This window comes from Phoca vitulina, unplaced genomic scaffold (genome assembly GCF_004348235.1).
Source record: "Phoca vitulina isolate PV1807 unplaced genomic scaffold, GSC_HSeal_1.0 scaffold19, whole genome shotgun sequence".
Lineage (NCBI taxonomy): Eukaryota > Metazoa > Chordata > Mammalia > Carnivora > Phocidae > Phoca > Phoca vitulina.
Genome location: NW_022589722.1, coordinates 30,070,857 through 30,084,336, shown reverse-complemented (window position 1 = coordinate 30,084,336; position 13,480 = coordinate 30,070,857). Strand labels below are relative to the sequence as shown.

Genomic DNA, 13,480 nt, shown 5'->3' with positions numbered 1-13,480 from the left:
GGAGGGAGATGATGGGGAGGGAGGGAGTGTCCCACGCAGGGCAGTGTGCCAGGCCCCGCACGCGCCCACACTCCACCCTGCTTGGGGCCTCCCCTCTCATACCTAGAAGGTGGGGTGGGCGCCGGGCTCTCTAAACCCCAAGCATTCGGGCCGGTTCTGGCCCGCAAAGAATGAGAGTTAGCACTAACTCCATAACGATTAACACCCTCTGGCCCAAAAACATGCCCAGGGGACCCGTGTTAGGCAGGCCTTTAGGGCTGAGGTTTGGAGAGCTCCCTCTCGCCCCTCAGCTCAAGAGCATGACCTTCATGGAGCTAGAGGCCCCACCCCTGCATGGGGTCCAGACCCCGTGAGGAGCTAACTGGGGCGGCCCAGGAGGAATGCATGGACAGAGCGGGACACCACCTGCCATGTCCGGGCCCTTGAGGGAGGAGGGGAGGGGAGACTCCAGGTGGGAGCAGCAGGTCGGCCTCCTGAGGCCCCGGCCTGTCTGGGGCCCTGCACTCGGCTTGGCTCAGGGGACAAACCCGCCAGCAGAGAAGTAAGGGCCGGTGGGGCCTGGCACCCACCACTCACTCACACGTCTCCTGCACACCCAGGAACCGACATCCTGCAGGAAGGAACGAGGCGTAGCCGGGCCAGCTGCGCAGTCAGCACTCACCCGTCTCCCCGTGTATCTTCTTCCGGGCACTAAACGCGACCTACAGTGACCTCATTCCTTTCCTTATGTCCCTGTTTATCTCCTGACTCCTTCCCCGAAAGCCGGCTCCGGAGGCTGTTCTGCTGCCTCTCGGCCCCGGGAGCCGCCCAGTGCCAGGGAGGGAAGGAATCAATGAGGGAACGAACTGAACGATGAACGTCTAAGTGACTGCACGGATCCCGTTCTCATGAGAGCAAGCTCTGAGGAGGAAAGGGGCACAGGAAATTTAGGGGATGTGTCCAGGGTCACTGTGGTGGGCTGAAGACAGTCCCCTAGAAATTCGTGTCTACTTTGGAAACAAGGTCTTTGCAGATGTAGTCCGTGAAGGATCTTGAGACAAAATCATTCTGGATGAGGGTGACCCTAGAGCCAATGACCGGTGTCCTTGTAAGAGAAAGGAGAGGGAGTTCCGACAACAGAGGCCCAGGAGAGACCACGTGAAGACAGAGGCAGACGGCCACAAGCCAAGAAACCACTTGAAGCTGGAGGAGGCAGAAGGATACCCCCCAGAGTCTTCGGAAGGAGCACAGTCCTGCCGACACCTTCGTTTTGGACTTCTGGCCTCTGGAACCACAAGAGAATACATCTCTGTTGTTCAAAGCTACCCAGCTCATGGCAATTTGTCACAGAAGCCCTATGAGACTAGTATGGTCGCACAGATAAAAGGCCTGTGACTCCAAACGAGGAGTGAACAGCTCAGCAAGGCAGGCCCTGGAGACGGACACAGCTGTCCTGCATGAGGGCTGTTGTCCTGGGGGCCCTGCAGGGAGCCCTGCAAGAAGGGGCAGGCGGGCAGAGACCAGAGCGGACCCCCAGCCCTGCACTGCTCTCACTCAGGGACGGGCAGAGGAAGGCACTTTGCCTCTCCTTGGCTCAGCACCCCCTCTGCCTGGGGAGGAAAGAGCAGGGGCTCAGGCCCTGCCCTGTCCTCCATGGGTGACAGTGACATGGGCAGGTCTGCGGGGTGCTCTGTGTCCCTCTCTGCACCTCCAAAGGGGGGATGAGAGAAATAACTCCCACGCTGGGCAAAGTGAACCAAGGGACATGAAGGGGTCGGGCGAACAGAAGGAGTACAAGATGGCAGGTGGGAGCGGCCAGGTGCCCAAGGGATGGAAGACTCAAGCTGGGGGAGAGGAAACGTGTTCTTCTGAGGCCTGACAGGTGCTGGAGTTCTAAATTCCATTAAGTGAAAAGCAGTGGAGGGACTCAGGCGGCCTCTCCTAGCAGGCACCTCCCTGAGCTCTGCAAGACTCAGAGCTGGCCCCAGGGCCATGCCTTCCCCTCTGTCTGGACACCCCCAGCAGGAGACCCCGGCTGGGGGAGAGGGGCTCACAAAGCTGCTGGTGGTGAAAGCTCAGGAACCAGCAGACTCCTGAGGGCCCCTCCAACCTCATCCCTACAGGCCCACCCCAGCATGAGTTTGGGCTTGAGTTCCACACTACATACTATGTGCTGGGCACCGCGCAGACGGCTTGAATACGTATGTTTTGCACTTAATCCCTACAACCGCCCTGTGAGGTGGACACCCTTATGAGCCCATTTTATGGCTATGGAAATTAAGGCCCAGAGAGGTTGACGGATTTGCTCAAGGCCACACAGCAGGGAAGAGGCAGAGCTGGGAATGGAACTAAATCTGTTTGGCTCCTACCACTAAACCAGAGAAGGGGGGGTGGCGCTCGGCATCTATCTACTGAACTCTGAGTCAAGAGAAATCAACTCTTAGGACATTGTGCAGTCAGTGGGTCACTGAGATTCCCCAGTGAGAGTCCCTCCTTTACTGTCTCCACATCAGCCCGGTAAGGAGGAATGCACACGCCCATTGACAGATAGGGAAACTGAGGCAAACCCAGCCCCAGGCAGTCTGCAACTTGGTAGGGGACAGAAGCCAAGCGCGCGGATGATGGGGTCCTGCCTAGTGCACAGACAAGGGTCTCAGGCTGGTGGCCCCATGCCCACTAGGATGCTCAGCAAAGTCTCCCTGAACAGAATCAGTGTGTGGCCACACTGACAGCCGGGTTCCCGGGGGCTAGGCCCACAGCCAGCGGCGCATCTGGCAACACTTCTCTGCCAGGTGTGTGTGTGTGGGGGAGGGACGGCATCCACAGCCCCCCTGAACAGCCTCTCACTCTCTTCCCCTCCCTTCCCTTTTCCTTTTGGTGGAAATGTCTACTTTGAAAAGGGATCAGGAACAGACACGCTGGGGAATCCCACTACATAAACCATCTCTTTTCCGGATCCCAGCCTTGCTCTTCAAACAAAGCTTGGGGGTGGGGGGACTTCCCACGCCCCTGCTAGTCTGGGAAAGGCCCCCAGGAGGGAGGGTCGTCTCAGGAATGCCAGGCAGCTGCTGCACCCCTGCTGACAGCTGGGAGGACAGGGGCCGCTCGGGGGAAACTACCCGCCCACTCCCCTCAGACCAAAGGGACCTTTACTCTGAGACAGGAAGCGCAGCGGCCACCCACCGACAGCGCCCTTGAGGCTCATCTGCTCCTCTGCGAAATGGGAAAAATACTTCCTGCTCTCTTTACCTCCCAGACTGCCATGAGCACCGGGGCGCAGACGTGGGAAGACCCCCGGGTGGGAGGCGAGCACGCAGGCTCCAGGCCCACCCCGTCGCCCACCAGCTGGGCGCTCCGGGACGATCCCCGAGTCCGCGGTCTCGTCCCTCCCTTCTAGAAACACGTTGCACTAAACTTCCCTGTCCGCCCGCACAACTCCGGCGGAGCAAGTTCTTTGCGAACTGTGAAGGGCCGCGGCGCTCAGGGCTCCGTTCCTCGCCTGCGGGCCCGACGGAAGGCTCCCTCTCCCCCGGCTCTGGGGCCCCGGGCCCGGCGGGCGGGCCGGGAGGGCGCGGCCTTACCTGTTCCAGGTGGCGTTGGCGCAGGCCCGGCGCTGCTGCGTGCCCCGCTCGTCCGCGCCGGCGGCAGCCGGCTCTCTCTTGCCCAGGTCACTGAGGCTGGGCGAACTCATGAACTTCAACCTGCGGAGAGTCCTCATGGTGACCCCGGCGGCCCGCTCCGCGCCCACGCGCGCCCGGCGCCGCGCCCTGCGCCACGCCGCGCCGTGGGCCCCGGCCGGCACTGCGCCCTCTACGAGGAAACTTGGGCGAGAGCAGGAAGCTGAGCGGCCCTCCGGGGTCCCGCCCCGGTCCCGCGCCTCCGCCCCGGGCCCCGCGCCGGCTGGCCCGCCGGGTTAATCATTGCTCCGAACGGCCGCAGCGTGGGGCGCCAAGAGCGCGGCCGGCAGCGCGGACCCGGCGCAAACGGAGGCGGGGGCGGGGCCGGGGGCGGGGCCGCGCCGGAGGGGGCGGAAACAGGGGCGGCCCCATGCAGGGTTGAGGCGGGGCCTCATGCAAAGGGGCGGGCTCGGGGGGGGGGCGGGACCACGAGCGGGGGCGGGGTCTGCCCTTCCTTGGCTGCGACAGCCCCAAAGCCCCCTCGGTGTGCCCTTCCGGGTCGCGCTTGGACCCCTGGGGTCTTCGGAGGGCCACCTATGCCCACAGGAAACCAACACTCATGGGACGCACAACCCAACCCCAAGGGTCCCCCCTGAGGCGGCCACTGGGGCCACACCCACGAAGCTCAGTGACTCCTTTCCACCCCCCACCCCTTTGCCAATGCTTCACCCAAAGTCACCCCCCTCCTTGCCATCCCCACAAAGGCTGTGCCCACACAGATCCCTCAAGACCCTGCCAGGTGGACACAGAATCCTCCCAGGTTCTCATGAAGACCTGGTGGAGACCTCCAGCCCCCTTGGGGCACTGGGCGGGGACCCCACCCCACCTAAGCCCAGCCTGGGCATGCCTAATCACCCTCCTCTGGCCTGGAGGGGTTGACAGACTGGGGGCTGGTGGATCATCAGTGGCCTCTCCACCACAGAAACCAGCAAAGCTGGTGCTCCACCCACCCTCCGGGTATCAGTGATGGTAAAAACAAGTGAGTCCCCTAAGACTCCGTGGCTGGGGAGAGTAACCCCAGTGAAGGGAGGGCGCAGCCTTGGTGCTCTCCACGCTTTACACAGCACTTTTAGATGCTTGGTCTCAGGCCAATCTCCCTCTAAGAGGTAGGAATTCTTTAATTAATTAATTAATTAATTAATTTTTGAGTATAGTTGATACAAAGGTAGGAATGCTTCTTCCCATTTCTCAGTTGAGGAGATGAGGCCTAGAAAGTGAAATAACCTGCCCAATGCCGTATAATCTGCAGATGGCAAAGCTGGGCCAACCCAGGCCTCCTAAGCACACAGCACAGGCATGCACAACAGCTCCCCCCCCCCCCCCCCGCCCTTGCCCCCCCCACAAATCAGACAGCGCTTCCTCTTCTCCCTTCCTCCCACCTCCCCCTCTGGGCTGCCCTCACCCACAGCATCGCTGCCCTCATTCTACCTCCTGGGCATTTCCTGGGGCCATGCCTATGCTGAGCAAGTTCTGGTGGCACCACAACCCCTGCCCCGTCTTCCCATAGACACTTCCCTTGTAAATCAGTGGGGAGAAACGAGGGGCTGATCCTAGAATCTCAGCAGGTGATGGATGCTCAGAGCCCCCCCCCCCCCTTGTTGTACAGAACAGGGAACTGAGGCCCAGAGGCCACTGGGTCCTTCATGCCAGGGTGTGTGCATCTCCTGCTTCCTCTCAATGGCAGAACCAAAGCACCCGCCCCCTGAGAAAGGGATTCCTTCCATGCCATGGATGGGGGCTAGCTAATTCAGTCTGATGCAGTGTAGAGGCAGGAATCAGTCTGAAGGAGGCAGTGGCTCAGCCCCCAAAGCGGGGCTCTTTCTGCCCAATGTCCCAGGTGGGATGGTTTGCCAAGATCAGGCCAAGCAGCAGATGAGCTTCTTGTGCGGCTTCGAGGGCCAAGAAAGCCCCATATAAAATGTACAAGAACCTCGCAGGGATCCATGGCCCAGTTAAAGTCAATCGGCATTTCCTGAGCACCTGCTACGTGCCGGCATTACCCTCACCCTCGGGAGGCAGAGTCATGACCTTCAGACTCCCTGGCCCTGAGCGCAAAATCGACGGAGCGGAGACCAAAGACCATGGAGACCCGCAGAGCCCATCATCCCCAAGGCCGAGACCTGCACGACCTGGTGTGAGCCTACAGGCCAGGAAGGACTGAGCTGGCCCCTTCCTCGCCCCTGGCGGTTTCTCACCCCTTTAGAAACACCTGGGGGCCTGTATGCTCCCTCCACCTCCACCACCAGCTGTCCAGGCCGGGAACCAGACACCTCCCTCCGTGCCAGTCATCTCCCCCTTCTCCAGCTGCCTTCACCCTGGGTTAGGCTCCGGGGTTGCCCTCTGGTCATCTGGTGACTTTTCCATCCTAGTGCCATGAGCCAGGAGGGCAGGGACTGTTAAACTGGCTCAGTACTCTATTCCCAAGCCCGGTGCACAGTAGGCATGCGGTGCAGATTGAGGCGAATGGATGGATAAACATCTGTCCGCAGGAGTGGAGGGACTACGTTAGACCATAGGAGTGCAAATGCTTTGTGGAAGGTGCCCCACTGGACCGCCGCAGATAGAGCCGTGGTAGTTACCAGTGGTGTAAATGGGGCGGAGCAGAGCCATGGGGATGGACCCTGGGTAGGACGGGATGCATGGTGGCTTCCCGAGCCAGGGGAGAGGCCTGGCATTGCTTGCTCGGCACACTCAGGTGGGTGGCGCTTAGCACGGGCTCTGGTGCTGGCGGGCAGGCTGGCAGGAGCGGCCAGCTCAATGTGGGAGGGAGGCGGACCCCTCTGGATGAGAAATTAAAGGGAAAATGGGTGGCATGTGGGTGAGGGCAGCCCAGAGGGGGAGGTGGGAGGAAGGGAGAAGAGGAAGCGCTCTGGCAGCGGTGGAGACCAGGGTTCTGGGAGATGTGGCCACAAGAAATTCCGGAGGTAGGGATGGCTGAGGGACTTCAAGGCTGTCTGCCGTCTGTGTTAAGGAATTTGCTGTAACTGCCCCCTAGCCCTGGCTAAGGACGTCCGTAAAATCTGTCTACACGCAGTAGCCCAGAGCCAGGGTACGGTGGGGACTCAGGTGAAGGTGCTGCTGCCCTGTGTTTGGGGTGGTGACAGGCAGTGAGGGGTACAGGGATATGGGGGTGGGGCTCGACAGCCCAGGGGAGCAGCCAACCCCCAGGGCTGGCATCTGAGGCAGAGGCCAGGAGGAGACAAGGCCGTCCCGATCCCCCAGGGCAGGGGACAACGGGGTGGCCACAAACCAAGTCAAGCCCCTAAATGTGTTCTGCACAGCCTGCAGTGTGGGAGAAAAAACAAAAAACAAGAACTGTATGCAGCCAAGGTTTTACAGTGGAGAGATTGACATAGAAACCCTGATTTCTGGCTTCCTGGGAAGCATCAGATGACCAGGCCTCCTGGGCCTGCGGCCCCATGTGACGGCCGTCGCTGAGCTGCTGCCCCCACAGGCAGGCAGAGGGGCTCTGGGCGCCCACCAGGCCCTCCACTCACTTATGGGCCTTCCAGGCCTGATGAGGGGTTGGGGACTGAGTGACTGTATTGCAAGGGCGGCCCTGGGCAGGGCCCATCCGTGCTGAGACTCAGGGGAGGGAAATGCCCTCTGTCGAAGGGATTGGGAGACTAGGGTCCCAATCCCCCAAACTGCCAGAGTAACCTTGCTCTGGATTCGTGCCAGGCCAGATGGCCCCAACCACGCCCTTTCCTCCCCCAGGACCGAAGCTTTAGTTCCCCCCTCCCACCCACCAGTGGGGTGTCGGGAGTTGGTACAGGGCCCTGGTCACCAAGAGGGACCCCAGGACTCGTCCTTCTGCTGGGAGAGAGAGCCCTAGATTGACCAGCCGGAACTGGGGTCCATCAGCCCTGCCACCAAGTCCGGTGATTCCTAGGGCCTCAGTCTGCCCGTCTGTAACATGGATGGGATTGAGGGTTAGGAGCCCTGCCTGTCACCGCTCCCCTGCCCCAAGCGTCCACAGGTGAGTTTGAAGGACAGGGGAAAATGAGAACCATAAAGCCCTTTAGGGGCCACGTGCTCCCCACAGACGTGGCCAGAGATGGCGAGCCAGGTGTACTTAGGGTTAGGGTTAGGGTTAGGGTTAGGGTTAGGGTTAGGGTACGGCTGTGCCGAGGGGCTGGCTCAGAGGTTCTGTCTTCGACCAACGGTGACCTGCAGGACGGGCCTGGCCCCTGTCCACGGGCTCACGGCACTGAGACTTCGCACCAGAAAGCGCCCTGGGGTTTGTTCAAAATGCCCCGTCCAGCTGCTGCTGGGAACCTCAGTCAGGATCTGTGGGGGCAGGGCCTGGGGGTCACTGACGAGCACCTGAGGGGACTCTCATGGTCCCCCGGGGTCTGCAAAGCCCTGAGCCTGGCTCAGCCCCTCACTTCCCGGACGGGCAGCCTGACCGACGCCTGGGATGGACAGCTCTGCACCCCCGGCCTCCAGACTTCGAGTCACCAGGGAGAGTTCTGGAGCTCCGGGACGCCAGCCTGTGTCCGTGTGCCCCCCGAAGCGGGGAGTCAGCCACCCCGACGCAGCCGGGTCCGTGAGGGGGCCCAGGGAGCGGCAGGGCGGCAGGGCACGGGCGTGGACACCAGGGCTGTACTGTGCCCTCCAGGTCACCTAGGCTGGGGGGGCGGCGAGGCACATGCCCGAAGTCCCAGTCAGCAAGTGGCAGGGCGGAAGCTGGAGCCAGGCCAGCTTGGGGGGCAAGGGGGTGGACGGCCACCAGCTCTGTCACTGTCGCTAGCGCTGTCCTCAGCCGGCCCGCGTCTTGCCCACTTCCAGGCACTGCCCGCAGTGAGGGGGCACCTCTGCCCCCTGGTGGCGAAGCCTGGTGCTGCCCCGAAGCCGGCGGGGAGAGTGCCTCCTGCCCCCTGGGGTCTCGGACACCCAGGCTGCGGCTTAGCAATGTGCCGGGCACAGGGAGCCACGGCCATGGGAGGAGTGTCCGGCTCACTCCTCCCTTCTCCGGGGTGGACAGGGGTGGCGACATGCCTGCCCCGCGAGGGGGTGAGGTGGGACGAGGCAGTTCACGTCACCATGGGCTGCGTGCCAGGGGCCTGTAACTGGTGCCTGTTAGGGCCGCGTGGCAGAATGAGATTCCCGAGTCAGAGCTGTGACGCTGGGTGACTCCAGCATCGCCCGTGATTCGGTTGGGCATCTCTGAAGGCCTTGCAATGCGCTGTTCTCAGTGACCGTCCCGAGGCTGGACAGCCGCTCATCATCCCAGGCTGGATGGGCATCAAAAGTGACACCTGTCATCTTCCATGAGTGGGGGACCTCACAGCGACTCCCGCTTGCCAAGCCTGGGGCGGGTGGGTCCTGCTCTCAAGCTGCTCTGGAGAAAATGTCCCTCTGGTGGCCTTAGAGCCGGGCTCAACCATCATTACTCCCATTTCACAGAGGGGGAAACTGAGGCTGACTGGGGTTAAGTTGCTTGCTCAAGGGTTGTCAGCTACGAAGTACTGGAGCTGGGACAGTGTGCGGCTGGTGAGGCAAAGTCCGCCTACCTCGTGCTTTAATAAACACTGCAGACAGGTTTATTGAAAACCTACTATAGGCCAGGCACTGTTCTAGGTGTTGTGGATACAGTGGGGGACAAGAAAGACAGGGTCTCTGCCATCATGGGGTGAGCTCCCGTGCTGTCCAACACCTCCTCACATCTTCATGTGCCCCTCCAGTCTCCTCTCGACCAGCTGAGCCCCCAGCCCCATCCCACTGCCACCAGGACCCCATCCCGAGCTCTTCCCCAAGTGGGTGGTCTCCAGCCTCTGTTCTCCGAACACTCCCCCTCCACTTGCTCTGGATCCAGTTCTAGGGGCAGGTGAGGAGGTTCTGATCAGCAGAGGTCCCTTGTCTCCGACACGATCACCCCGTAACCGCATTCACATGACTCTCTCTCCAAACCTGACTTTCCTATCCGTGAATGAGGTCTTGAACAACCAGCTCCCCAGGCCCTTCCGGGGCAGGCGCTGGATAACCCCGATTCTGGTCTATAAATAGGTGCCCAAGGCACAGTGAGGGTAAAAGCAGAGCAGGAGCGGGGCAGAGCAGAGGCTGCAGGCTTCATAGCCCCCCCAAAACCGGGGCCCTTCCCTGGGGGGCCACCTCCCCTGCCAGCCTCTTAACCTCCTGGCGCCTTGTCTCCTCTGTTGAATGGAATGGGGAGACAGAACCATGGGCCTGCCAGCATGCGTGTGAGGTGCCATGGGAGCAGTGACCGCAGACCATGCTTGGGGAGCACTCACCAGGGGCCGGTACATTACCACCTCCACCCTGACTTTCCATAGCAATTCTATACGGAGGCAGCTGCCCCCGTCATCCCCGTTTATAGGGAAGCCAGCTGGGGCCCCCAAAGATTAAATGACTGGTCCAAGTTCACACGGCCAGGCCAGGATTCAAACCCAGGCCACCCGGACTCCACATCGGTGCACTCGATGACCTCCCTCGCTGATGAGGTCGCATGTGTCTGCCGGGGGCCCGGGACAGAGCAGGCCTGGAGTAAACGGCAGCCACCGCTGTCTCTAGTGGGTAATCAACATCACCTCTAGAGGCCAGGTCGGCAGCGTGCGGGGTGGGGGGAGCTGGGGGCCACCGCCACCCGGGTGCCCGTCCCTCCCAGCCTCCTCCCGGAGAACGACCCTGCCTGCTCCATCCTGCGCTGCAACCTTGATTTGGCAGACACAGCCGTCGGCCTGACGGACTGAGTCCTGGGGGTATTGGCTCTCTTGTTGTGGGTAGGCTTGTGTCCCCCAGCAAGACATGTTGAAGTCCTAACTCCTGGTCCCTGTGCACATGACCTCATTTGGACATAGGGTCTTTGCAGATGTGACCATGTTGAGATGAGGTCATCCTGGAGGAGGGTGGACCCTAAATGCAATGACTGATGTCCTTATAAGAAGACCCTGTGAAGACACAGAAAGAGAGAGACACTGGGGGAGGACAGCTGTGTGAGGACAGAGGCGGACAGGTGAGAGAGGTGGCCACAAGCCAAGGAGCGCCACGAAATGCCGGCAGCCACCAGAAGCTGGAAGAGACAAGGAAGGAGTCTTAGCCCTGCCAACACCTTGATTTCAGACTTCGGGCCTCCAGCACCGCGAGAGAAGAAATTTCTGTTGCGAACCCTCCAGTTTGTGGGCCTTCATTAAGGCAGACCTAAGACACGACCACATCACCTTTCCCCCGACGGGGTCTGCACGCCCCCAGGCCCTGGCTTTGACCTCCACATCCGGGAACCGGACGTCCAAACGTGGACAGGTCGGGCCCCAAGGCCAGCCAACCAGAGAGACCTTCGTTCCCTCACCCCTGCTTTCTCCAATAGGAACGCACAAATCCCAGGAGATGAGGGGGTCGGGGGTGGACAGCTTTATTTCTCCCTCAGGCGCCTCCTTGGCCAGCAGACTTTTCTTAGAAGAATCCTTGGAAAGAACAACTGCTTGGGATATCGGAACTCATGCTAACAACACAAAGACCTAGGAGGGGGAGGCTGAGAGAATGGGAAGGCTTGGTGCAGGACTGGGGGCCTCAGGAAGTGCTCTGTCACTAAGTGCTCCCTTCCAGGCAGGTCCCAGGGCCCTAGGAATTACTAGCCCCAGGCGGGCATTCTGACCAGCAGGGCATGTAGGAAGAGGCGGCATCCAAACTTGGCCTGCATTCTTGACTTCATAAATAAAGCCCAAAGAGCCCAGGAAGGAAGTGGCATTGGGTTATCTGGACGCTGCCAAGTGTGGGGCTTTGCTCCCGGAGGCTCGTGGAACGCCATTCCCCGCTCCTGCAAGAATGTGGTTCAAAGTCCATGAAGGAACGGATTTAATGAAGGGGAAAGACTGCTGAGATTCATGGAAGGGTTGGGGGGGGCTTCCATCTCCCTAGAAGGGTGGGAGATGCCCCTTCCTGAGTGCCTGGCCCACATATCCCCACCATAACCCGGCCCGCTGGGCAGCCTCATTCCCCACTACAGGTGGACACTGAGGTCCTAGATCCTGATGTCGCCCACTGGGTCACAGGCCAGTGAAGGGCAGGGCTTGGGTGGACACTGGGGTGCCCACTCCCGTCCCTGGCTTACCGCATGGTGGACTCTGGACTGAATTCATCTGCCTGGAGGCCAGGCCCTTCCACACCTGAAGTCTGGGCAGGTACTGCTCCCCCGCCCTCCTCCCAGCCCCCACTGGGCCAGCGAGCACCGATCCCAGGCCTGTGCCCGCCGTTCACCCGCCTCTTTGGGCCCGCAAGCCCCTGCAGGCTCAGGACACCTCCCTGCCCCCAGACACGGCCTCCTGGCCTCGCAGCTTGCTGGGGTCCACCTTGCTGCGAGCACACTCACTTGCTACCCAGCTCAGAGGCTTCAGAGGAAGGCCTCTGCCTGCAAGATTTCCACATTCCCAAGCCTGGTGTCCAAGGCCCTCCACAATCTGGACACAGGCTTCCAATCCTTCCATTACTGCTTCATCCCCCCGCTGAGCCCGTCCGGGCCCCTCTCTGCCACCAACCTCCAAGCAGAAGACAGAGTGACTGCTTGTCCCCCAGACTTTCTGCCTGCTTCCCACCCCCGGGCCTTTCTCCGGGCACTGCCCTCCACCCGGGAAGCCTTTCCTCCCTCCCCAACTAATTTCTTCTCCAGCAATATTGACGATAATAATAATACTAAGACAGCAGGGTGTCTTGATCCAGGGCATGGGCTGTGGATTTACCGGTGAACAGTGGTCCACCTCGGGCTGATGACTGCTGTTCAACCGTGCCTCAGTTTCCCCATCTGTACAATGAGAACCATAATAACACCTTCCTCCCCGGGTGATTCCCAAGGCTGAAAATGTGTCCACAGATATAAAATGGGCCAGGCGCACAGTGGGTGCTCATCAGTGTGAGCCATTATCACCAGCTGCCCCCACCCTGGCGATGCAGCCCTTCCTCCTCTGCCCCAGCTCGACCAATAACCCCCAGGCCGTCCTCCCTCTGACCGGGCCGCCTCCTCTATCAGACTGGGTGCGTGCTAAGGCCGCGGCTGTGGTGAGCAGAGGTGCGAGCTAAGTGCCCGGTAGACACAAAGACTTTTCTTCTTGACGGACTTTGGTCAGGCTCCTCAGAGCCCTCTGCTGGACCGACCTTGGGCTCCCCATCCGTCCTTGCAGGATCCAGTTTGAGCAGGAATCCTGCTGGGCCAGTTGAGCCCAACCCCCCACTCTCCGTATCTTATCACCCTGGCCTGCCTTCAGCAAGAATTCCCTTGAGTCGGTCACAAGAGTGCCCCTTACCCCACAGGTTTCCTCCCCACCCACTGACCCCCGCCCTGCTCCTTGGCTCTAAATCCCCACTTCTGCTTGCTGGAGGGGGAGCTGAGGCTAATTTCTCTCTCCCACTGCAGATCCCCGTCCGCAGCTAGGAAACTCACAAGCTCTGAAAACTCAAGTTTTTTCAGAGACTGGCCGCAAAATCTGGATCCACCCTGATGTAAGGCTATTTGGAGTCCTTGTCTACCCCACTCCGTGTGGATCTAGTACAGAAACAGTCCCTAGGATGTTGCCCTGATACCTCTCGAGGGCTATCAACAGGTTGAATCATCATTCAAAAATCCAGCAGGAGTTCCCAAGTCACATCTGGCCCGGAGGGTCTCAGATAAGAGATGGATGATGGAGGATTTGCACCGATGGGAAGCTGACACAGAGCGGGTAGGTGGCCGAGCTGGATTCCACCGGATTCTGGAGACAGCCTGCCATTTAGTAGGAGCCTTGGAGACAGGTACTTTGCAGACTCTGGAAAGTGCTCTGTAAGAAGCAGTCACCCCTGGGGGCATTAGGATTCTTTTGCATTGACCACTCAAA

At 60.5% G+C, this 13,480-nt stretch overlaps 1 protein-coding gene across 5 annotated transcripts in view; it reads right to left on the bottom strand.

Annotated features, from left to right (window-relative positions):
• PRR5 (proline rich 5) overlaps positions 1 to 13,480 on the bottom strand; it is a 54,362-nt gene that overhangs the window by 27,574 nt on the left and 13,308 nt on the right. For 3 of the 5 annotated variants that reach the window (XR_004300931.1, XM_032416476.1, XM_032416477.1), the window contains exon 1: positions 3,561 to 3,697. Coding sequence is in view for 4 of the 5 variants with exons in the window: in XM_032416476.1 (XP_032272367.1) it covers positions 3,561 to 3,697 (137 nt within the window). In the remaining variant the exon portion in view is untranslated. Of the gene's footprint in view, positions 1 to 3,560; positions 3,698 to 13,480 lie in introns of those variants that run through there. The other 2 variants (XM_032416478.1, XM_032416479.1) reach the window with 1 other exon arrangement.